This window comes from Cololabis saira, chromosome 5, assembly GCF_033807715.1.
Source record: "Cololabis saira isolate AMF1-May2022 chromosome 5, fColSai1.1, whole genome shotgun sequence".
Classification (NCBI taxonomy): domain Eukaryota; kingdom Metazoa; phylum Chordata; class Actinopteri; order Beloniformes; family Belonidae; genus Cololabis; species Cololabis saira.
In genome coordinates this window covers 35,920,375-35,946,585 of record NC_084591.1, presented here as the reverse complement: position 1 = coordinate 35,946,585, position 26,211 = coordinate 35,920,375, and the positions used below count along the sequence as shown (strand labels likewise).

General features: G+C 41.0%; 2 protein-coding genes across 8 annotated transcripts in view; one reads left to right on the top strand and one right to left on the bottom strand.

The window, feature by feature from the left end:
- Positions 1-13,294: 13,294 nt before the first annotated feature.
- On the bottom strand, positions 13,295-19,703 carry rcn2 (reticulocalbin 2). Of its 5 annotated transcripts, none has more exons than XM_061722638.1 (8): positions 19,644-19,703; positions 19,110-19,250; positions 18,914-19,016; positions 18,638-18,834; positions 18,440-18,553; positions 18,244-18,337; positions 17,990-18,129; positions 13,295-13,671 (listed from the first exon to the last, which is right to left on the bottom strand). In XM_061722638.1, exons 1-8 carry the CDS (start codon positions 19,653-19,655, stop codon positions 13,528-13,530), a joined length of 945 nt encoding a protein of 314 aa, XP_061578622.1. In that variant the 5' UTR covers positions 19,656-19,703; the 3' UTR covers positions 13,295-13,527. The 5 variants fall into 5 exon arrangements, with proteins under 5 accessions (XP_061578622.1, XP_061578621.1, XP_061578623.1 ...); XM_061722637.1 differs by having other exon boundaries at positions 19,540-19,648; XM_061722639.1 differs by lacking the exon at positions 19,644-19,703 and adding an exon at positions 19,592-19,618.
- A 367-nt stretch (positions 19,704-20,070) lies between these two features.
- The window catches only part of scaper (S-phase cyclin A-associated protein in the ER), a 62,676-nt gene continuing 56,535 nt past the window's right edge, over positions 20,071-26,211 (top strand). For 2 of the 3 annotated variants that reach the window (XM_061721851.1, XM_061721849.1), the window contains exons 1-2: positions 20,071-20,364; positions 25,486-25,603. In XM_061721851.1, coding sequence (XP_061577835.1) covers positions 20,197-20,364; positions 25,486-25,603 — 286 coding nt within the window. In that variant the 5' untranslated portion in view covers positions 20,071-20,196. Of the gene's footprint in view, positions 20,365-22,917; positions 23,282-25,485; positions 25,604-26,211 lie in introns of those variants that run through there. The other variant, XM_061721850.1, reaches the window with a different exon arrangement.

Sequence of the window (26,211 nt, the reverse complement as noted above, 5' to 3'; positions counted from 1 at the left end):
TTTTTAACACCATCGTGGAGAACTTGGAAAGTGTCAGTCCAAGTCATGAAACCAAGCTCTCGCATAAACCCCGGCTGAATCTGACATCGGTGGTGAATAAATTGATAATTTTTTTTGGCAAATGCTCCACAAAGAAAAAAGTCCCTGAAACTCAAAGGAGAAGCAGGTTCTCTGGGTTTGTCAACAAAAACTTCAAAAAAATGATGGAGGAACTAAAGAAGTCCCGTAAAACAAGAGGGAAAAGGTTCCTCCTTAGGCTCAACTCAGTGCAAGCAAAACCTCCCCTGCAGGAAAATGAGATCAATTTACCACAGTCTGTCCCAGAAACCCCCGAAGCTGAACCTGCAGCTGCAGATTCACGGCTGATTGCAGTTGATGTGGTAAAAGAAAAGGCCAACACAAACGACAGCATCAAATCTGATGTGGAAAACTTCATAGAGGAAATGATCCATTCAAGAAAGATTGCAGAGCTCCGACGAGACCTGGAAAACATCAAAGACTGTGGTGTGTTGCAAAGGTTTTCCAGACAGTTGGTGGATAAAATATATGGCAATCTGGTGACTGCTGAAGTTTATAAACAGCCCATTGTTCCACCTGGAGAATCCTTATCTGACTCTGTCCTTCCCAAAATAAAAGAAATGAGGAATGACGTTGCTCTGGAGGAACTGTACGCCATGACGGAAGATGCCGTTGGAAAGTTCCTGCAGCAAATAGTCCTGGGCCTGTTGAATGAGCAGTGGGACGAAGTCATTCACAACCAGAACGTTTCTGGTGCACTCAGTGACATCACAAAGCTTTTAAATGGAACGATTGGCTGGGACGAAGATGAGGACACCAGGCTGGGCTCCACCGCAGACCGCAAAAAGAGCAGCGTGGCTCCTGATCCCAGCTCTGATTCACGGTCCAAGGAGAAAACCTCCCCCAGTACGTCCCCGTGCACTGTGGACTCTGATTCATGGCTTGGATATACTAAGTCAGTGGAACGAGCTTCTTCTGAGTATCTAATTAACGGCCTCATCACTGCTTTACTGTTGCGGCTTATATCAAAATATAAACACGAATGTGGGAAATCAGCACTGGGACAACAAATGGATGTAATAACCAAACGACTGTCAGAGATGGTGATGACTGAAGTGGTGACTGATGACCCCACCCTCGGGATTGTGGAGGACAACATGCAGGATCTCGCCAAGGTCTTAGTCAAATACCTCCTCACGAGGTTTGGCTCAAAGGAGGCTCTTCTTCTGGCAGTACTCAAAAAGGACCCAGGTTTCGATTACACTGTTCTTAGATGTCTTAAAAAAGAGCTGTGCGTCAGAAGAGAAGTCAAGAAGAAGGGTAGAATCGCCAGGTTTTTTTCAGAACTTGGAAATTTCTTTACAAAACCTATCCTGGCTATGATTAGGAAACCATCTTCCCATTTGTTAGTAAACAAATGAGTAACCACTCTATTAGATGACATTTTGGAAATTTTGTCCGTGCTCGTTTGGGTTTTCTCCAGGTGCTCTGGTTTCATCCCTAAAAAACACTTTTAGCTTGATTGGCGAGACTAAATTGCGCGTGAATGTGTTTGATTCGCCCACCCTCCCGTAGGCCCACCACCCGCGGGAGGGTTCATAAGGGGAAGGTGCCGTGTGATTTGGGTGGCAGCCGTGGGCGGGGGCCCCGGCGACCCAATCCCCGGACGACGACTCTGGCTTTAGGGACATGGAATGTCACCTCGCTGGGGGGGAAGGAGCCTGAGCTTGTGCGGGAAGCTGAGAGGTATCGACTAGAGATAGTCGGGCTCACCTCCACGCACAGCCTGGGCTCTTGAACCCAACTCCTTGAGAGAGGTTGGACTCTCTTCCACTCTGGAGTTGCCCATGGTGAGAGGCGGCGAGCTGGTGTGGGCTTGCTCATAGCTCCCCAGCTCAGCCGCCATGTGTTGGAGTTCTCCCCACTTAACGAGAGGGTCGCTTCCCTGCGCCTTCGGGTCGGGGATAGGTCTCTCACTGTCGTTTCGGCCTACGGGCCGAACGGCAGTGCAGAGTACCCGGCCTTCCTGGAGGCCCTGGGAGGGGTGCTGGAAAGTGCCCCAACTGGGGACTCCATCGTTCTGTTGGGGGACTTCAACGCTCACGTGGGCAGCGACAGTGTTACCTGGAGAGGTGTGATTGGGAGGAACGGCCTCCCCGATCTGAACCCGAGCGGTGTTCTGTTATTGGACTTCTGTGCTAGCCACAGTCTGTCCATAACAAACACCATGTTCGAGCATAAGGGTGTCCATCAGTGCACGTGGCACCAGGACACCCTAGGCCGGAGGTCGATGATCGACTTTGTTGTCGTTTCATCTGACCTCCGGCCGTATGTCTTGGACACTCGGGTGAAGAGAGGGGCTGAGCTGTCAACTGATCACCACCTGGTGGTGAGTTGGATCCGCTGGCAGGGGAGGAAGCTGGTCAGACCTGGAAGACACAAGCGTATCGTGAGGGTCTGCTGGGAACGTCTGGCAGATTCCCCTGTCAGGGGGGTCTTCAACTCCCACCTCCGGGAGAGCTTTGACCGGATTCCGAGGGAGGCCGGAGACATTGAGTCCGAATGGACCATGTTCTCCACTTCCATTGTTGACGCGGCCGTCCGGAGCTGCGGCCGTAAGGTCTCCGGCGCCTGTCGCGGCGGCAATCCCCGAACCCGGTGGTGGACACCGGAAGTAAGGGATGCCGTCAAGCTGAAGAAGGAGTCCTACCGAGCCTGGCTAGCTCGGCGGACTCCCGAGGCAGCTGACGGGTACCGGCAGGCCAAGCGGACTGCGGCCCGGGCGGTCGCGGAAGCAAAAACTCGGGTCTGGGAAAAGTTTGGGGAGGCCATGGAGGAGGACTACCGGTCGGCCTCGAGGAAATTCTGGCAAACCATCCGGCGCCTCAGGAGGGGGAAGCAGTGCTCCGCCAACACTGTTTACAGTGGAGGAGGGGAGCTGTTGACCTCGACTGGGGACATCGTCGGGCGGTGGAAGGAATACTTCGAGGATCTCCTCAATCCCGCTGACACGCCTTCCGTCGAGGAAGCAGAGACTGAGGATTCAGAGGTTGATTCATTCATTACCCAAGCTGAAGTCACTGAGGTAGTTCGGAAGCTCCTCAGTGGCAAGGCACCGGGGGTGGATGAGATCCGCCCTCAGTACCTCAAGTCTCTGGATGTTGCGGGGCTGTCGTGGCTGACACGCCTCTGCAGCATCGCGTGGCAGTCGGGGACAGTGCCTCTGGACTGGCAGACCGGGGTGGTGGTCCCTCTCTTCAAAAAGGGGGACCGGAGGGTGTGTTCCAACTACCGGGGAATCACACTCCTCAGCCTCCCGGGGAAAGTCTATTCCAGGGTGCTGGAGAGGAGAATTCGGCCGATAGTCGAACCTCGGATTCAAGAGGAACAATGCGGTTTTCGCCCTGGCCGTGGAACGCTGGACCAGCACTACACCCTCCGCAGGGTGCTCGAGGGCGCATGGGAGTTTGCCCAACCAGTCCACATGTGTTTTGTGGACTTGGAGAAGGCTTTCGACCGTGTCCCACGTGGCATCCTGTGGGGGGTGCTCCGAGAGTATGGGGTCGGAGGCCCTTTGCTGAGGGCTGTACGGTCCCTGTATGACCGGAGCAGGAGCTTGGTTCGCATTGCCGGCAGTAAGTCAGACCTGTTCCCGGTGCGTGTTGGACTCCGGCAGGGCTGCCCTTTGTCACCGGTTCTGTTCATTATTTTTATGGACAGAATTTCTAGGCGCAGCCAGGGGCCGGAGGGGGTACGGTTCGGGAGCCACTTGATTTCATCTCTGCTTTTTGCAGATGATGTGGTCTTGTTGGCTCCCTCGAGCCAGGACCTTCAGCATGCACTGGGGCGGTTTGCAGCCGAGTGTGAAGCAGCTGGGATGAGAATCAGCTTGCCCTCACCTTGTTCCACTGACTTCATGGATCGTTCAAAGACCTGTTACAACATTAGAAAAATAACCAGTAAACATATCTGCACCTTTATCAACTCGCACTTAAATTGTTTTGCTCATGATTTTCATCTGTACCCTGTCAAAAGACATTTTTCTAAGGCAGGGATCTGGTGTCTAAGAGGAGAAATCGCCTTGGAACAAAGACACTTCAAAAACGTTTGTTCCTCAATAAAAATGCATAAATCAATAAAATTTTTTTTTCCTTCATATGATTTCTCATCTTTTTTTCCCATTTTGTTTACCTGCAATGATTGTAGGACTAATGCATGCTGCAGTTCGACTTGTGTGTAAATGACTTGTGCTTGAACGGGACCTGCTGCAGGACTTTTCCTTCCTCTCACAGGAACCTGTGGCGGAGAGTTTTAGTGGACCGGAGAAAGGCGGAGCGTTGGTCGCTGTGATCGGCTTCATTCTGATAAAAGGGTCACATCCTTCTCCCAGGTTTGAGTCTTCTTCTTCATGCTGTTGTGTCTCTTCACTGCAGCTTTCAAAAGATTCAGGACCAGGGACAGAAGGGATGTTTGTCTGAGAGCAGGAAGGTCCAGTGGGAGCAGACCAGGGTGTTTGATGAGGGGAGTGGTGGAGGTTGGTGGAGCCACATGGTTCACCAACCTTTGCTGGTGTTGAGAGATTAATCTGAGACTTTCAATGTTATCGCGAGACCTGGTTTTGCAGGAGATCGGCGTGTTGGTTAGCAACCGCGGTGAAGTTAGTTTTACATTGGATATTCGACAGACATTCGCTCTGGGGGCGGCATTTCAAATGCGCACGTATTACAGACTTTACAGTAAACACAGGGACACAGAAAAACAGGGACACAGAAAAGGGCTGAAGCTGTCCTGACTTCATGTTTTCAAAATGAAATGTGAGATATAAGCATTGATACTGTGTTTAGAGTTGATTAGGAGCTAACAAGCTATATTTATTTAATATCTAAATGTATACAAAAATTATGAACATATTTGAAATAAACAATAAAGAGGTGTATCTCGTGCAACCAGAGTAGTATTATGACACAACACTGATTTTGAGTCAATTGATCACATGACCTGGAAGCTATTGAGCTAAAATGCTTTTATTTCCGTATAGAAATTAATAAAAATTATGAAAAAGATTTGAAATTAAAAATCAAGAGGCGTATCTCATGCAGCCAGAGTAGTACTATGATCCAACACTGATTTTGAGTCAATTAACCAAATTACCTTGAAGCTATTGAGCTAAAAGCCTAATATTGTATATGAAATACGCCTCTATACATATGAATATTAATAACAATTATGAATAGATTTGAAATATGAAACCAGGGGGCGTATCTCATGCAACCAGAGTAGTACTATGATCCAACACTGATTTTGAGTCAATAAACCAAATTACTTTCAAGCTATTGAGCTAAAAGGCTAATATTGTATATGAAATATGCCTCTATGCATATGAATAATATTAATAAAAATTATGAACAGATTTGAAATATGAAACCAGGGGGCGTATGTCTTAACCAAATAACCTGGTGTAGTTATGGAGTAACATAATGCAAAAGTAGTAGGGCTACAATAAAATGATTGTATTGTTACATAAAGAAACAATATATACAACATGAACATGTTCCTTTTTTCCGTCTCTGTTTTCCCTATTGGCATAAGGGACATTTCCAGGTTTTGTCCTTGGCAGCCTCTATGTCCTTGCTTTCCATGGACAGACATGCGCAATGGAACCACCTGTTGCAGTCATCACACTGTATCTGTTTAAATTAAAACAAATTATATAATTTATTATAATTAATTGCTTGTTTTTTTGGACACCTAAACATCCCTATAATTTTTGTTGATGGCTATATAACAATTCAACATGTTATAACTGTTTTGCAATTACTCACCCATTGTATCATGGCAGTTCCTGGTCCTGGTGGCCTGAAGGTGGCACACATTGCGCAAGTGTTTTGTTCATCAAAAACTAAAAAACAACAAAAATGTATTTAATTATACATACCTACTATCTATTCTGTATGCATACTTTTACTTTACCAGAGGCATCCAGGATGTAAAGAGCCAGGTCTCTCCTCTCCTCCATTTTTTTTTGATGTGTTGAATGTCATGTCAGGTATTTCTGGGAAAGCCTTTATCATGTCTTTTGCCATCTATTGACATTAAATGCAGGTAGTTACAACAATAATGTGGGGGCTTATAATACATGACACTAATGATCACTAGTAAACAAATTGTTATTTATATTCAGACTCTAATTTTACATTTGCCGATATTGGTTCACATCAATTCATCTTTCAAAAGAACGATTCGTACCTCACATAATTAAAACAAACATTTTCATCTTACTTTGACAACAATGACACCACAGCTGTATCCATCTTGTTGGACATAACCCCTCCTTTCCATTTCATATCGACCCATTCCGTTTTTTCATGGCATGTTCTTCTCATCACGAAGTACTCCCTGAATTTAGTTTAAATTCATCATACTGACATAGGTGCAGCTGTATGAACCATGGGTAATGTTTATGATGTATTTTACAAGTCCAAGCATCTAAGTCATAGCTTTAAGATCTGAACATTGAATGCAATTGTATAAATCACATGGCTTTACATCTTTGATGAAGCCTCTGTCCCATAACATTTTACAAATGTAATATTTTACATTATAGAATGATGATCTATCCCCAGCTATTTATCATTGAAAGAACCATGGCATGTGGCCCATTGAATGAAAACAGATATTATTTGATAACATTTGTTACATGAACTGAAAATAGCTCAAAATGAATGTACCGTATTCTTTTATCAGCAGTTTGTGAGGCCTTCAGCTCAGAGCTCTGTTTCGCTGGATCCACCAGGTAGACTGTGCTGGTATCTTTATGTATGTACTGTGACAAACTTGACACTTGGCATCTGCATATGAGTTTACAGTAGCTATAAAAACATCAAAAACCCTGTGGTACTTCACAGATATCGGCTGGAACCTCATCAAGAGATGCTCCACCTGCTAGTCGATATAAAGGCGTTGCCGAAGTCCACGCGTGTGGTAACCAACAGCGTCGCCCTGCCCGAAGTCAGATGGTTTAGATAAATGCCTAAGTGCGTCAGCACTTCTACCCACTTAACGTGCTATTGGACCGGGCTGCCCAGTCCAAGAACCGTCTTTCCCGGAGATCCAACGCCTCATCACACTAGTGTCACCACACATTCAGAGGGCGACTGCAATTTTGCCCTCAGCCCAGAGGTGCAGCTCCTGGCCGTGTAGCGTTTTTCCCCTGGCAGAGCTTCCTGGTGTGGCAGCCATGACACTAATCCTCCTGCGCCAGGCCCAGACATACATCAGAATGCCCACCACACGGGACGAGGTCCACCAGATCGACTGTGGATGTTATGCCATGGCTCTGATCCCCTGGGTAAAAGGTGTCGTGGATGGCACACTGATCCCAATACACAGTCCCTCCCTGGTGGATCTTGGCTGGATTGGGAGGAAATATTATGCTGCCATCAACACTCAGGTGGTGGTGGACCTCGATGGCCTCATCCCAGACATTGTTGCCAGGTGGCCAGGAAGCACACACGACAGCCTTGTGTGGTCCAACTCAGCTGTGGGGCAGAAGGCTGGCAGAGGAGAGTTCGGCAGGAGCATCTTCCTCGGAAACAGTGGTCTCCCAACCCCCCCCCAAAACACACACACACACACACACACACACACACACACACACACACACACACACACACACACACACACACACACACACACACACACACACACACACACACACACACACACACACAAAACACACACACACACACACAAAACACACAAAACATCTATGACAGTCTGAGTGGTGGATAAGGAGGTTCTGCCCCTTCATCTGTGAGGGAATCCCTGCAACAACCACCTCACAGTCCCTTTTTTTCCACAGTAGGGTTAACTGCAAATTAAGATTTTTAAACGTTTATGTTCTAAATGTGTTTGGATGGGGGTTGGACAAAGATGTAACAAAGATTTATAAATCTATGTTAATTACAGCATTACACTTCGCGGTGCGGAATGCGATACTGTCTATTAGGATTATTACTATGGCCCTATAAAAATTACTAATTATTTTAACATGTAACAGTACATATACAAAACCCACCTGTGGATCTTTGTCTTGCTGATCCTGTTTGAGTGTAACTGTGTTCATCTTGCTCTTGGGTTTATTTTTTTTTTTAAACAATATCTTTTATTGTTTTTCTCTTTTAAACATAATACAACAAACAGAAAAGCAAAGCTACATGAGACCAGAGACATTAAGATAAGAAAAAAAAAAAAAAAGAAAGAAAAAACACCAACGAAACACAACAGGCAAAGGCACTACTCTCCTCCAGGCTCTTCCATTAGATGATTTAGGTTCTCATTTTTCATATAGTCAACAAAACAACCCCAGACTTCCTCGAAGATTTCTTGTTTGTCCTTGATGATGTATGTTATCCTTTCCACCGGTAAGCACAGTGACATCTCCTGGAACCACTTCTTGATGCTTGGTTTGTGTGGACTCTTCCAAGACATAGCAATAACCCTCTTGGCTAGTAGTAAACTAATATCAATAAACCTCCGCTCACTTCGCCTGTGCGTGTGACCATCTGGATAGAGTCCCAGCAGGAAGAGTTTGGGTTCTGGTACAATGGAGATATTCAGTATTTTCTGAATTTCCTGTCCCACCTCCCTCCAAAATTCCATTAATCTGGGGCATGACCAGAGACAGTGGAACAAAGTGCCCTTCTCTGTAGCACATCTATAGCACAAATCAGGTATATCTCCGTTAAACGTATTCATTTTTTCTGGAGTAATATATGTTCTCATAAGCCAGTTATACTGGAGTAATTTGAAACGGGTATTCCCCGTTTGTGACTGGGCTTTCAAGCACGCTTTAGTCCAAAGTTTCTCTGTCAGGTCATCTCCCAAGTCTAGTTTCCAGGCATACATTTTATATTCAGAAGACTCTGGTGAAAAGGACATTATTAAATCATAAAAAAAAGAAATAAGCCCCTTACCAGATGGGTTCTTGACCAGGGCGTTCTCTAATGTGGACAGAGGAGGGGCCAGCTCAGACCGATCCCGATTAACCCTAATAAAGTTCCTCAATTGCAGAAATTTGAAAAAATGAGTGCAAGGGATATCATACTTATTAACCAGCTCCTCAAACAAGAGCATATTTCCACTGACACGATCAAATAAATCTCCTAAGCATCTCACCCCCTTGTTAAACCAAGATTTAAAACCCCCATCATTCCTACCCGGTGCAAATTGGCTATTGCCCCAGATTGGGCTGAAACCTCTCTTGGGTTTATTTAGTTTTTTTTGGTGGATTGAAGTATTTTGATGACTTAGACCGTACAGCCGAACCGTCGCGTTTGTTCCACTGTTCAACGGGGTCTTCATCGGACTTGCTTGAAATTGTACTGACCTTGTCCAAAATGTGCTCTGGAAGGTTCTGCTGCATGATGTGCTCAATGTATCGTCCCTGCATTGAGGCATGCATTTTGGACACAAACTCTGCTGGTCGCAAGTACCTCTTCTTTTGCAGGATAGAATGCTTTACTAAACCAAACCACAGCTCAACATGGCAGTTTGTGTCTCTTGTTTTAGTCTTGTTTTCTCTCTTTTCATCACTTCTTTTAACTTCTGTATTCATGTGCCGTGAGATATCCCCAAGAAGCAAAACGCTCCATAAGGGAAAGATCCCCATGTAGTTTCTAAGTAGCACATCAATAACACTCATCAATATTTCAAATATTTCAATATTTTCCAAAATACACACATCGAGATAGCCTTTGCTCTGGTTCATCACTTTTGTGTCCTCCTTTGAATCAAAAAGTACACACATGTGATATTCCTTTATGCCTTTGTCTCTGGTTTTCTTCACCAAAGCTTGTAATACAGCCTTCAGAATGTGGGCAGAGCAAAGATGAAGCACTGTTAGGGTGGAATTTGTATGGTTTGTCCCATTCCGATTTCATATGCTCTGGCAAGGTAGACAGGAACAGTTTCTCTGTTGAATAAAATTAATACAGAGTTAATCATTGCCCAGTTATGATCTGTCTCCACCTGTGCTATTTTTTTTTTAGTTTTGTTTGATATTTTTCTTTTAAATTCCATTAGCCAGTGTGATATGGCAGGAACTGAATGGCTGTTTGACACAAGTTCTGTGACAGGTAGGGGAGGGTTGTCCCTGCCCATGCCAGGCAAAACTAGAGCATAATTCAAAACTTTCTTGTTTTGATCGGGTATTTTTTGCACAACACTTCCTGTAGCATCAAGGTAGAGAGTAACAGGTGATGGTTTTTTTAGGTGTTCCGTAAGAATGTTAATTCCACCCTCTGTGTACAACTGTAAAGCAAATGGATCGACTTGAAGGTGCTGAAGATAACCTTTAAATGACGCATGGCTGCTGCTCTCCCAGATAACTTTTTGAGTGAGCATTAGTTCCAGCATGACATCATTGTGAAGCCTTGAACTTTTCTTCACCTCAGAGGATATTTTCTTCAAAACATCCTTGGTCATGCTGCGAGTTATGTTGCCAGCTGTTATTTCCTGCATTGGTATATTTTTCAGCATGGCATAATGGAAATTACTGACACCTTTGGTTATAGCTTTCGCTATTTTTCCTCATCGCAGGTACTTTGCTGGTCGAAATCGCCTTTGATTTTTTCCGTGGGTAACCACACCAAAGCGAATAACTTGAAAAGTTATTTTTTTATCTGTTGATTTTGGCTTGTTTCTCTTAGAGAAAAGGTAGACAGCTCCACACCCATCAAAAGTACATCTTGCTTTTGCACTGAAATATTGACATTTCTTTTTGTGGCTGTGTCTTTTTTTCACATGCTGGTACTTGAACGCAAGTGTGCAACATGGGTTCTCTTTCAGAAACTCATGATACAGTGTGTCTGTCCATGGAGATCTGAGTTTTTTCATGTTATGTTTAGGTTTTATTTTGTCCCAATTTTTTTTTTTTGTTATATAAAATCTGAACTTTTTTCGTCCTGGTTTGCAATGTCTGTTGTCAATCTCTTCATCCTGTGCACCTTCATCATCCACTGAACTGCCACCTTCTTCTGCTGCTGGTATCTCTTCTGTATCTATAGAGGAACTCTCCTCCACTTTGTCTTTCGTATCTGTCTTCCCCTTTCCATGGCTTTTCTTTGCCAGTTCTTGTGCTTCATCTACAATTAGATTACAACGTGATATGTTAGTATCATATTATAATGTGATATAAACAAATCGATTTTTCTGCCATGGTAGCAATATGCTTCCATACAAGACAATTAATGATTAAATACAATCTATTTCCTCTGTAAAATGCATCACCAAGCACGGAGCTGCTAGCTGTTGCTGTTTCCAAATTATAAGTACAAGCAGTATGACATTATGTAGTAAAAATAAAATTTAAGCAAAATACGTTTTTATATCAACAAATAGATTCACATTAAGTCGTTTTTAAGCGAAATTAACCTTACAGTCCAAGAAGTATGGCATTCAGTAATATTTTACCCGTAAAACTGCCAAAGATTACGGAGCGCGTTTGTGTCGCATTGTGCAAAGACGAAAGCGGAGGCCAAGTGCGGCCCATTAAGGTAAAATGTTACATGGCCACGATACAATCCGTTTTGGCTGAAAGTCATCTGGAGGGAGGACAGACGAGGAGTCCGGACAGGAGTGCAGGTATCCTAATTTAAAGAGTAAAGTGTACTGTTTTTTGGTTGTTTTGAAAACATCGGGCCAAATCCACAAAGAATAGATTGCGCCCGCAAATAGCGCTGTGAATTGCGCCGCATTAGCGCCCGCAATTTGCCCCGCTTTAAGGTCCTATTCACAAAAGATTTTGCTCTAATGATATGCCGGCGCAAACACGCCCATAAAGTTTTGCAGCTGAGTGCAATTTGCACTTGTCTGAGTGAGCGGAGCTGTTTCCAGTGTTCTCCATATTTCAGCACACAGATTGGTCCATAATGAAAACTGCAGAGAGCACAACAGCCTCAACTTTCACGTATTTGTACTTCTCTAGTATTTCGCATGTATGACATAAGCTAATGAAATGTCAAATGTTAAGAGGCTGTGTTAAGAGGCTGTACGCACAAGGCACAGCACCGGTAACTTCATTAACACCGGATCGGGATCAGATCAGGATCTGACGGTAATTAATGTTCTGTGTTTTGCTACACACACCTACAGGTCAGCTGTTAAACACACACATTCTAGATTTATATGTTTATATGGTGGAATTATTTGTAATAAAGCAGCCCTTATAACATGTATATATATATATATATATATATATATATATATATATATATATATATATATATATATATATATATAGTCATATGACTATATAGTCATAGGTATAATCACAATATATATATATATATATATATGTATATATATTACATTATAACATGTATTTATATGACACTATAACATGTTTATATATTATTACATTATGATGTATTTATATTATGACATTATAACACATATATATATATATATATATATATATATATATATAATATATATATATATATATATTATATATATATATAATGACACAACATGTATTTATATTATTACATTATAACATATATATATATATATATATATATATATATATATATATATATATATATATATATATATATATATATTATTACATTATTACTTGTGTATATATATATTACATTATTATATTACAGCTTCTTTATAATCTGTCGCACAACAAATCCTAAAATTAGAGATAGACTGGTTAATAATATAATATAATAATAATAATAATTAATAAGCATGGTGAATTAGGTGGACTTTTTTTTTTTGGACTATCGTCTGATTAATCGGCCATTGATATCCCCTAAATTTTGACTTTTGGCATTAAATGTTAAAGGAAAAATCCACTCTACCTGAAATGTCAACGAGAGCATTGTTGACACACACAGTCAAAACAATCGATAAGATGTTTCTTTTCTTTTTTTTTCATCAAAATACAGAAATTATCAACATGGGCAAATTGACGTCAGTCGTCGCAGTGAATGTATGTATCTAATTTTTTGGTTTATCGCCCAGGCCTACAGCAAATTAAAGAAACTGGTTTAAAATGGTGTAATTCCATAACAAGAGACTCACCATAACACTTACGTGTGCAAATGTTTGGTAATTTTCTCCAGAACCTTAGAATGTTGTTATTTTCTAATATGCTTATGATGATAAGTGGACTTTTATGTGAACAGCAAAGGAACTTTTTATAGTGTTATTGACCCAGGAATGTGGGGGACCTGGGGGAGCCATGAGTGCGAGGGGCCTGATCAACGCTGCTTACAGCTTTAATTCACTTTGTATTTTTACAGGACACTTTCTGTGTTAGTGGCATTAAAATGGCAGATGCGCTACAATTTATACAATACAAATTGAAAATAATTTCCACAGTGATGTAAATAGCATTCCTACTATCAAATTGGGACAGAGAGAGAAACAAAAACAAAAAGAAACAAACTACACTGCATTTTTTTGGGAAAAAGTCCATAAAACAAAAGCACATGGCTATAATTCATCATGTGACACATGCAACTGTCTGCCATAATCTGTCACTTCACTGTTCAAGAATGTTTCTTGATTTTTCAAAACTTCTGCTTCTGAAATAAACCCATCTCCATTGTGGTCCATTTCCTTGGTCAGGTGTAAAGCCTGTTAATGACAAGACAGCACAAGGAAAATGAATCAGTTAATATTTAAAGGGACAGAAGATATACAAAGGCTTAAAGTCTGTCTTGCCTGCTCAAGCACATTTTTTATTCTCCCCAGTTTAATAATAGAAAGAGAATTAGAAAGAGAAGGAGCAGCTAAAGTCATAGGTATAATCACAATAACTTCCCTGAACATAATGAGTTATCGATGCCAGTCCTGGCTAGATGATGTATTATGTATTCACAGCTTATCCTAATAGTGGAGCAGATTAAGGCCAAAAATAGCAAGGATCGTTCAGTTGCGGATACAAGCATGAAAATTGGTACACATACTCTTCGAACCCCACTCTATTCAAAAGTACCGCGTGCCACGCAAAATTCAAAGGGGACGGCCTCCAAAATCCAAGATGTCCGCCCAGAAATGTGGTTTTTCCTTTATAACTCGAAATGCATCGATTTTAAGCCCCATAAATATATTGAGTGCAACTATAAATTTGGGCATTGCAGACATTTTGGTACCAAATACATGTCTGTATCTACTACGGTTCTCGTAATACAGCATATAGGTACTTTTACAGACTCGCGGGAGAAATAGACATTTGAACATGGATTGTTGTTCAGTGAATATTGTAGGCTAATATGAAAATGTTTTTTTCCTAACCTTTTTAAGTAGGGTTATTAAAGTTGGGTTTTAAGTAGGATTATAAAATTCTAAGTCCAGTGTTCAAGATGGCTGCCATGAACTTGAAATAATCATTTTAGCAACTACGAAACATTTTTTTGGCATGCATGTTTTTGTTCTATGCATCCAATGGGGCCATTGCAGAATTTAGAGTGAATGTCAGCACACAACCACACTACCCACTAGTTCTGTCAGAACTTGTCACTTACATTGTTGAAACAAGCAATCATTCCGAAGGTCCAAACACCTTTCGCCTTGCAGATATGAGACATCTATACCAACAACGTCTGGAACAACTTGGCATTGACTCACTAGCTGTCAACTCCACAAGATTAAAGGAAAGATTGCTAGCAGAAATTCCAGAACTTCAGACTCATAAAAAGGGAAGAGATGTGTTTTTTGCTTTCAATAAAGATGTGAGTACAGCACTTACACAGTCTTCTGAATATTCAGAAGCAGTACTTATTTCCAAAGCAGCAAGGATTTTAAGGAAAAACATACTAGATCATCCTTGTAGTTTTGATGGCACATTTCCAGAGGGTGCTATTAAAAATGCCACGCCTAACCTTCTTCTTCAGTTCATAAGCATTGTTGAACATGGAGGAGATATCAAATCACAGCTGAGATTTGGAGCTTCAAAGTCAGACCAGGCCATTGCCCAACTCCTACAGTACAACTGCTACTCACAATATAAAGAAGCTACAACACACAGGCATTCAAAAGCTAGAGAAACCCAATTTCCCATCTACATGGGACTATCTGTCTTTGCAAAAACAAGAAAGAGAAGTCTTGTAGAAATGATGCATGAGCATGGTCTCAGCATCTCGTATGACAGGGTGCTGGAGATTTCAGCCCAGTTGGGGGGTGCTGCAGTCAGTAGGTATGTAGAAGACGGTGTGGTCTGTCCACCAATTTTGCATAAGGGGTTGTTTACCACTGCAGTGATGGACAACATTGATCACAACCCATCCGCAACAACTGCCACAACATCCTTCCATGGGACCAGCATCTCCGTCTTCCAGCATCCCACTCAGGAAAATGGGGGACAGGAGAGACAGAAAATCCGATTTGGACCTGATAATGTCAGGTCAGTTCCAGAACTGCCTGACACATTCACAAATATTCTTCCTGCCTCCTTTTAAAACAAAGAATCCCCTACCACCAAAATGCCAAATACCAAAGACAGGTACAGGTGGCATTGGGCCCCAAATCGCACTTGAGTACCAGTGGCTAGAGAAGGTCATGGTGACAGAAGAAATAGATGGTGCCGTGAACCTGACATGGTCGGCACACAATGCATCAATGAAGAGAAGTCCAGAGTTTCAAGTGAGCATTACTGCATTACTTCTTGTGGGGAGACATGGACACAGCGGATCATCCATACTTAAGCACAAGTCTATAAGCTAACTCTGTAAGATGGTATGGGGTGGTTTACACAATTTACACTTTCGTGATGACAGCATTAGCGCAGAGAAATGAACAGAGATTTTAGAGCAACATATGTTGCTTTGAACATGACATCTTTTCCAGGGGCATCCATTCATTTTTCAACAACCAATTCAAAATCACCTTCTGCACATATTACAAAGGAATGGCTGCAGAAGAAGTGGGGATGTTAGCTGTCAACGACAACGCTTGAATAACAACAACATGGAAATTGGTATAAAGTGGCTGATAAGGTTTTTGAAGTGGACTAATGTGAACTAAACGGAGTGGTCTTTGTGAGGGGAGAAGCATCCTAAACTTCCGTTATTAAATATATTGGGATTGAACTTCTTGGGGGCATTATTGTGTGGATTTTGAACGAGAGTGCATTTTACGAAAAAAAAAAGAAAAGAAAAAGAAAAAAAAAAGTAAAAAAACAAACAAACAAAAAAAAAAGATTAATGCAGCCTCAACAGGGCAGGCGTCCTATTTGTGCCGGTCCCAAGCCCGGGTAAATGCAGAGGGTAGTGTCAGGTAGGGTATCCTACATATAAAACCAATAAGAAATATAAAATATGGATATAAGATGAAATGATGACAGCATAGAGCATCTTTTTCTATGCATTTTGGGGACTTGGGGACCTAGTCAGCCAGGCTAAATCCGGCCCTGCTCCCGAGTCTGTAAAAGTACCTATATGCTATATGCTATATTACAAGAACCGTAATAGATACAGACATGTACTTGGTACCAAAATTTCCGCAATGCCCACATTTATAATCACATTCAATATATTTATGGGGCTTAAAATCGATAGATCTCGAGTTATAAAGGAAAAAACACATTTATGGGCGGACATCTTGGATTTTAGGGGCCGTCCCCTTAAAATTTTGCATGGCACGCGGTACTTTTGAATAGAGTGGGGTTTGACGAGTATGTGTACCAATTTTCATGCTTGTATCCGCAACTGAACGATCCGGGTCATAATCTGCTCCACTATAAGGATTTTAAAGTCAGGGGCTCTAGTTAGGATAAGCACGGCGGACTGAAACAGTAGCCCTCCCCATATGGGCAGTTGCACAAAGTCTATTAACTTACTAAAGCCTGCCCTTTAACTTGTCAAAACCGTGTACTGATCTCATTTACTTTGATAAAAACACTAGAGCCATTATAGAGTCAGAAGAACCTTGGGGAAAAAGAAAAAAACTACAAGATGATTTCTTAAGAACTGAGTCTTAACCGATCTACAAAATGACAAGTGCTCTACAAATAAAGATAATTTGCTACAAATGTTACAGCACAACATGAAATCTACGAGGAGCAGGAGAAGACAACACGTGCGGAAATGTATACAACCTGCTTTGTTACTTCAGGGTTTGAAGTGCACTTAAATCGTTAAAACTGAATATGACTCGAATGAGAATGCATTTTAATGAGAGAATGTCAAAGCTACAGTCAAGGCGTTTCATAGGGACAGTGGAACGCCTTGAAAACTAGACTGAAAACCAGAAAATGATCCAAAACAAAAGATAAAAATAACTGCAATAGAAAATAATTTCATGGTTTAGGTTGGCCAAGTCAGAGTCCTGACCTTCACCAAGTTAAAAAGATTGTGGGGAAACCTCAGGAGGAGGTCTTTTCAATCGCGCATCAATAAAACTGATTACCTTTGTTTTGTGGAAAGTAACAGTACCAATGTATCTCAGTGGGTAGTGTAGTAGCTACAGAGGTGGGCTTGGGTCTGGAGGACCCAGGTTCAAGCCCTGGAATGGCAACCAAGATGAACCACCATGGGCCCCTGAGCAAGGCCCTTACCCCTAATTGCTCCATGAAAGGATGTTCATCTCAGATGTAAGTCGCTTTGGATAAAAGTGTCTGCTAAAATGACAGTAGTAGGGGACACGGGTGAGGTGGATAACTCTAGGTAATGTCTAACTGAAGATTCTGTAAAGAAACTTTAAAATATCATTGAATTTATCAGTTGTTACACCACTATGTGATTGATTATTCAATGTTCAACATCATTAAAGGGTACAAGTGTGTGTGTTAATTTCAGTCTAATTGTGTTTCTGGATGTGACTAAAGATCAGTAGACACTTCATGTAGAGACATCCAGGTATGTCCAAAGGCCTTGGATGCTTTTTTTTTTTTCAACATTATTTTATTTGTTTGACCAACAAAAAACAGAAAAACAATTCATCTATAGACTCTTACTTCCTCTCTCGCTGAACCATAGCTATTAGGTGCAACCCAACGCAATTGCTCTTCTCGATTCAGCTTGCCATCCTTATCTTGGTCATATAGTTCTTTGAATCGCACTGTCTCTTCGATCTCCCACTGTGAAGGGGCATCATCTGAGAAACAAAAACCACAAGGCATTCCCACTTATTAGGTGAAATAATCCCAGCACAGCTGAATAATCAATGACAAGCAGATCATTCTTTAGGGTTTTGAGCATGAGATCTTACCCTCACCACGCACGTCTCCAATAAATTCACTTAGAGTGATAAAGCCATCTTTATTGGTGTCATATTCACTCAAAACATCTTCAATTGCAAAATCCTGGTAAAGAAAAAGTTGGTAAATGAAATTAAGCTGATGGAAAAATGCAGTCTTATAATGGATGGAGGAGGCTTTAAAGGAGTAACACCAAACTCATCTCACAGCCATGTCATCCACTTCAGATGGGTGAGTGAAAGCGAGAAACTCTGTTACGTTGAGGCCGGGTACACCATCCACATCAGCAAAATCGAAGCGCCTCCTCTCCTTCAGGTGGAGCTAACGGGAATAAAAACACGTGTTAAGGTCTTAACGGTCATATCAGGCTGTGATATGATGAGTGAGGAAATAACGTTTGCCTACCTGTCTAAGAGACTCTTGCTCTGGGTCGTCCAGAACTGCGTCGTCATCAAAACGTATAAGCTGGTCATGGGCCACGGCGTTGTATTCCTCCCATGTTACAACTCCATCTTTGTTTATGTCAAACTCAGGGAACCGCTCCCCTGCATCATCTAGAGCATATTTTCTGTAGACGTGCTGGATCCATAGAGTAATCTCCTCTGTAGATAAAAGACACATCACACAGATTATAACAGTCTCCTTAGTTCATCTTTACATTAAACAGGAATATAAAGATACCTGTGCTCAGAAGGATGTCACCATTAGTGTCAATCTTCTTTACAATTTCCATTATCTTCTTCCTCTGCTCTGCTGGGCTAAGTTTCTTTATTTCTTCAGTGCTCTAAAATTATATAAGTGGGGTAAGCTAGTGATACTGTAAATGAAAAATGTGTAAAGAGATGAGTGATTCATACAAAATGAATAATTATGCAACCTTATCTCCAAGCAGTACAGACATGTCATGGTCATTGTGATGCTGCTGTCTGATGTGATGATCATCAGAGAAATGTTTTTCAGAGGTTTGTCCCAATACAAACTGAAGTAACAGCAACACCATCAATGAACTGTGTGCCATCTGTAATATACAGTACATATAAGAGTAAATGAAAAGTTATATGGATTCCGAGAAAGCTTAAAAGTTCACACAATAAACAGATGAATCCAGTAGAACAGTGTTATCCGATGGTCATTTAGTAGAAACTAATATAAACAAAAAAACAGCTAAATCTACTATGGATTACTATGTTTGCAATGTCAGGAAATGGAGATGAAAAACAGCCTGGGAAAAATATTGTAAATGTTCAAAATGCTAATAAAGACTTATTTAGAAAGCAGACCACAAAGAAGTTTAGGAAAGCGCTCACGGCGTTAGGTAAAGACATATTCACCGGGTTAAAGTGAACATTATCACGTCACCCATGTCATAATTGCGACAAAGCTCCCATAAATCGAAAATTGAAGTTTTTACCGTGGTTTCCATATAGGTTTTAGTTAAGGGCTTGTTTTACAAGCTAGACTTGAGCGTCATTCACTTTAGAAGCAAAGTATTTGCAGTCATGAATTTCAAGATAAGTGTTGCCAGCGTGTTTATAATGGAATAGTTATAGACCAAGATGCTTTTATTTTGAAGGCTAAAGCCTGTGTTTGGTGATAATGCTGCAGTAAGAGTTTAGACTTGACACAAACGAACTGTGAGTTCAACCAACCATCGCATAACCCGCCTGATCTTACTGGTTGCCATGGTAGACAATTTACTGTCCCGCCCTTTGACCCAAATTAAAAACGCGTCTGATTGGCTGGCGTGTGTTTTGTTGACATGCTGCTGTGATCCTATTGGACGATTCCAACGTCAATCAAGAAACGTCACGCTCAACGGACTTCCTGTTTCATCGGGTTGTCTGGACTGTCATGAATTCATCTGACACGTTTTTCTAACACTGCTGACAAGAAGACAACTTTTTTCCCCCGTAGACGTCTCATTTAATTCCCCACCTATCTACTAGTGAAGACAAGGCGGGTCGATGTCCAAAGACAACCGTCACGATGGACGGCGCCGCGGCGCTGGGCAGCACCGTGTGGGCTCCAGAGCCAGCCTGGGCGGGGACGGCAGGGAGAGGTCCGGCAGCAACAGCTCCGGATCCTCGCACGGAGGAGGCAAGGGCAAGAACGCGTCTACAGCCCCTCTGAAGGTATGTTGGGAGAAAAACCTTTCCCTAAGAGTGGACGGGCAGTAGTCAATATCAGGGCGTACACATTACGAAGCATTTCCAGCTAGCTGAACTACTAATCAGGTAATCAGGTTACCTTGTTTTTCATCTGCTGTTGTCAGCTCTGGAGTATCACATCATTTCTTTACATGTTTCTCATTCACCAGTCTATTGTGTTAAATAGAGCTATCCCAGCATTTGTGAACATTTTTATGCATCAATCAGTCAATCAACAATGAGTCAATCAATCAGTCAATCAGTCAATCAATCAGTCAATCAGTCAGTCAATCAACGTGTTCATGTTATGAACACTAACATGAGTGATGCATACAAAATGAAAAATGATGCAACCTTATCTCCAAGCAGTACAGACATGTCATGGTCATTGTGATGCTGCTGTCTGATGTGATGATCATCAGAGAAATGTTTTTCAGAGGTTTGTCCCAATACAAACTGAAGTAACAGCAACACCATCAATGAACTGTGTGCCATCTGTAATATACAGTACATATAAGAGTAAATGAAAAGTTATATGGATACCGAGAAAGCTTAAAAGTTCACACAATAAACAGATGAATCCAGTAGAACAGTGCTATGGTCATTTAGTAGAGACTAATATAAACAAAAAAACAGCTAAATCTACTATGGATTACTATGTTTGCAATGTCAAGAAATGGAGATGAAAAACAGCCTGGGAAAAATATTGTAAATGTTCAAAATGCTAATAAAGACTTATTTAGAAAGCAGACCACAAAGAAGTTTAGGAAAGCGCTCACGGCGTTAGGTAAAGACATATTCACCGGGTTAAAGTGAACATTATCACGTCACCCATGTCATAATTGCTATTGTCATAAAAGCTCCCATACATCGTCATTGAACAGTTCGTGAGTGAACATTTTATGCAACAATCAGTCAATCAACAATCAGTCAATCAATCAGTCAATCATTCAACCAACGTGTTCATGTTATGAACACTAACATCAGTCATTAGTCCAGTTAGAAAGTAACAGAATAAATGCTATGAAAGTGATGTAGTGGCCACTCACTAGCAGGACACTACTGTGTAGTTTCAGTGGGTTAGAATTCAAGGCAGGTTTATTTATATAGCGTAATTCAAAGTGCTTTACATCGACATTAAAAGCGGCAAGACACAATTAAACAGTAAATAACAGATAAAATGAGATTCACAAGGATCTAGCCGTTATTAAGGATGGTGATGACTTTTCAGTTATTCTGTTACTGTTGGTGACCGGCAGTTGAAAGGAGAGACTGAAATACACACAATTTTTTCCTTCGTCCACAAAAAGCGTTCTTCAGCTCCTTCAACTCCTACATTAAATATAATACATGATATAATGATATAATATAATGCTCCTACATATAAATGATAGGTTCAAACTTGTTTCTTTGTTTATTTCGGTCATTTCCAAATTAAGAATTAAATTACAAAAGAAATGAAAGGAAAACAACAAATAAACATGAAGTTAATGCTAATATTGCATTAGACCAAAATATATAAACAAAATAAGACCGAAAAGGTGTAGGCTGAAGCTTAGGTTATTAGGCCTATCCTTTTATAATCTATTTCTGTCAGCTCCTACATATACCGATACAGAGCAGTAAATCAATTAAAAGAAAAACATTTCATATACTTTTTGTATATTGAAAACATTCAATATACTGCATAAACCTATTATCTATTTAAAGTTCTGACACTTGCATAAACACTCATACAATATGATCATACTTAATGAGCATCTTGATTTTCAATATTTTTTTTTTTATATTTGGTATGTACTGCACTCTTTAATTTCAATTTTCAAAACATTCCACAGATTAACCTCATAAACTGAAACACATCTATGTCTGACCTCCGTTCTGTTCTTTGTTTTTGTGAGCATACAGCTTCCTCTCAGTTCATATGCACTTTGTCTTTGCTGAAACAGCTTCTGGATACAGAACTTGCATTAGAGTACTTTTTTGTCACTTTTTTGCTGCTGAATTTCTTCAATTTTTAGTATTAAATGTATGTGTATTAAAACATACTGCAATATTTACAATACAGAAGATACACAAAACCAGACATCTATTTACTCAAACAGGAAAATAAATGCAAGGATTTTTAGAATGATATTTGATCAACGTTTCTGAAAGCACAACAGTCTGGAAAATACAACAACGCTGAAATACTTGAAATGTGTCTTTCCTTTTGTTTTCAATCTTGTTATGATGTTCTTGTTGCCATTTATTCTCCTTGGTCTCCCTCTACCCATCAGGTCCAGCCCATCCCTCTTGTTTATAATACCCTGTGTTGGTGCAAACTGTCTGTTATCCTGCAGCTATACTGTCATCACTGTCAATGCAGGACGAGGGGCAGAGGGGCAGGCCTGCTGTGTGCACATGACTGCGTAGTGTTGTGGCAGAAGGAGAGTAAGAGATGAGAAACGGAGAGAGTGGGGGCTCTGATGCAGAGCAGGGAGAGGAGAGGAGCTGTAAATATAGGAAGCTGCATACAGGGGCGAGCAGAAGAGAGTTCACACGCAGCTAGTCGGGCCTAAGAAGTAGCTGCTAACTCAGCAGAGTGCTGAGGGCTCAGGTTAGATTATTGGGACAGTGCTCTGGGTAGAATGGTTTGAATTGAAAGGGAGGACCAATGGGCTATTGAGCGCTTGTCTCTTTCATCTGCCTCTAAAAGAAGAGTTGACACAGCTGGGCAAGTTGCTATAGCAGTGTGGACTATACAGCAGGAGTCTATTTTGGTCCTGCTGTCAGATGACGATGTCACCTTGGACAAGCGGCAGTGCTGGTTAGGGTGAACAGGTCGTTGTGAAGTGGGCTTCTAAGTATGTCAGAGGTGGATAAAGACGAGGAACCTGCTTACAGACTGTACTTCTATTCTGTATGTATCCTCCTGTTTTTCTTTTTTTCACTCTTTCTAGTTGAGCTAGTGTTCCCATACTGTTTTGTAGACCCTGCCAAAGGGGAAACCTGACCCTTGCCCCTTACTTTGCACTGTAGAAACTAAACATGTGGGAAGGACTGCCTGGCTAAATAAGATAGCTGAAGTTAGGCTCCACAGCATTCCCCTGTAGCACAGACCTGCAGACAGCTTCTTGGCTGTTTTATTAAGTGGATCAAAACAATTTTGGTGTAAGCCTTTTTTTTTCCTTCTTCTTGAACCCAGCCTGCTGCGCTGACAGCCAGCAGTTGTGAGTAGGTAAGGTATTTTCAAAACACTGTTCTTCAGTGGTAACTCAGCCAGGGAAATATGGGGTAAACATTTCCAATATTTAGATGTCAGCTTTTCCTTTTTCAGTGCTGCTCTGTTTGATGTTTTATCTCTTTGTAGTCTTTACACTTGCTAGAATAAAGACAAAGCCAGGCCACTTGACATGTAAAGAATTTAGCTCACCAAAAGTAGGTCAGCTGGGTATCTCCCTTAAGGACATTAAATTGTATCAGACAAATACACACATATTGTTTCTGCATGTCTAACTACTAATGAGTCATGTCCAGATTATTCTATTAGCCTTTAATTTTAGATTATGTTATTCTACATAAATGCACATCAAGTCTTCATTTGTATCTTCAGAGCATTGGATAAGACCAAGAAAATATACCATGGACTCCATCTTTTAAAAATAAAGAGAGTTAAAAAAAATGTCTGTAGCTTTCTTGTCTAAATGATGGTCCTACTGACTGAGAGCCAGGGAAAAAGATAAACAGTTTGTTCCATGACTCATTTGCTATCAAGAGGAGAACCGCCTCTGGATTTTTGTGTGTTTTTAGGTAGAAATATTTTTCAAGCTTGCAAATGCAACATATAGTTGTTTTGAAATGTCTATCCAGACCAAATCTATGTATCGGTTAATATTGCAGTCAATAATTTATAAAGGGAGCACAGAAGTGGTGCAGATGCTTCTGCAGTGGTAGAGAACATGCTGAGGAAAAGATCCAGGATGGTTAAGTTTCTGGCCCTTTGGTTTCTGTAATGTGATGTAACCATAATGGCAGCAGTCAGGATTTTTTATAATTCAAGATTACAAAGGCAAATGATACCAAGATGACCATTTGGTTATATAACCTCTTTCCCAACTGCCGCTCTAAAACATAAGTTGTTAGTTTTTTTTTTTTTTTTTTTTTTTTTAATAGATTTTTTTTTTTTTTCAATATCACATTTTTCTCTGTGAGGTTGTGATGTGGAAAGATGCTTCTGTGTTTCATAACTTGGTCAAAATATAAAATCTTGCTGTATTTTGGTGCAAAATATCTCCATCTCCCGAGGTTAGAGTCGAGTTCAATGATGCATATTTAATCTCTAGGTCAACCGTGATGCATGCTGAGCACTGAGAGGGTGCAGAGCTTCTGCCTCTGGCTGTTTCTTGTCACAGTCTGCCACTGCACTTCTCCCATACAATGTTGCAGTATTTTGGCTTTAACCCTGTTTCACACCTATGCAGCAGAGATGGAGCATTAACTGAAGCAGCAAGAAGCAATAGACACTTTGAATTGAAAGTCAGTGTCTACTTACAGGCTTTTAACACTACTTTTCCAACTTTTTTTTTTACAAAGTCAAAGCTTAAAACAATATCTGTTTAACATATTTGATGTCGATTTTGCTTCATGATTCATCACAAAGATAAAGTAAAATAAATCTACTCATTTGAATTTTTCTTTCTAGGTGAGCCATTGTTTAAAATGCATTGTACTTCTGAACAATATATTTTTACCATTATACGTAATGTGTGCAAGGTGTTATAGAAATTGTATTAATGTTTCAGGCTGTATAAGTGATTTACATACTAATCTGGCCACAAAGTAGAAAGTTTACAATCAGTAGTTTTTTGTTTTCCAAAAAAAATATCCAATATGTTGTAGCTGTAGATAAAGGTCACAAATACATTATTTTTGAAAAAATATGCCATTTCATTAAAATCTTTCTTATGGCGCCCTGAATCACTTACTTTTTTTTGCCTATAGTTGAAAGATGTTTTTTTTGACTGCAGTGAAAACATGCAGCACAGACAGATCTGCTATAGTGACTACTTTAATTACTTGGTAAACTTGAATATCACTGATTAAAATCGTCTGTCTGTCCTGCAGGCCTCGTTTCATCGCTCTAACAGCCAGGACAAAGTGAGAAAGATAGTAGCTGAAGAGGGCCGTGCTGCTCGAAACCTCATTGCCTGGAGTGTCCCACTTGAGAACAAAGAGGAGGAAGGTCAGTAGTTGCATGCTAACAACAGTGACACATGACTAGTCTTTGAGTCTGTTTATACCTGGTATTAACATTTGTCCTAGGTGGACAGCTCATATCTGTTGACAACTGGCATTAAAATTTACCCCCACATATAGTCCATGGGCCAGACCAGATATCAGTACCACTCAAGGTGACCAAACTTACTTATGATTTTTGAAAAGATCCATGTCTATAGATGATATTTTGGTAAGATAACCCTTCCTGAGTGGCAGCTAGGGCTGAAACGATTCTTCGAGTAATTTGAGTAATTCGATTACAAAAAATGATCGAGGTTTTTCTCTGCCTCGAGGAATCGTTTAATCTTGCCAGCTCAAAGCAGGTATTTCGCCCGGACTACATTTAATGCGGCACAGCGCCCTGACGGAACAGCGCGCATGTTAAAGGGGGAAGAAAGAGGCGGCGAATATGTTTGGTTTTAGTAACATGCCATGCTCAGGCAGTCTGCAATGGCCCAGACATGTAGCTCAGTGCTTAACTTTTATTTTCAATCCAGGCTATATTCTTCTGGTCCGTTCTCCTATATGTTCCCCCTCTAACCCGGTACATACATAGGTTCCTCTAAACATCTG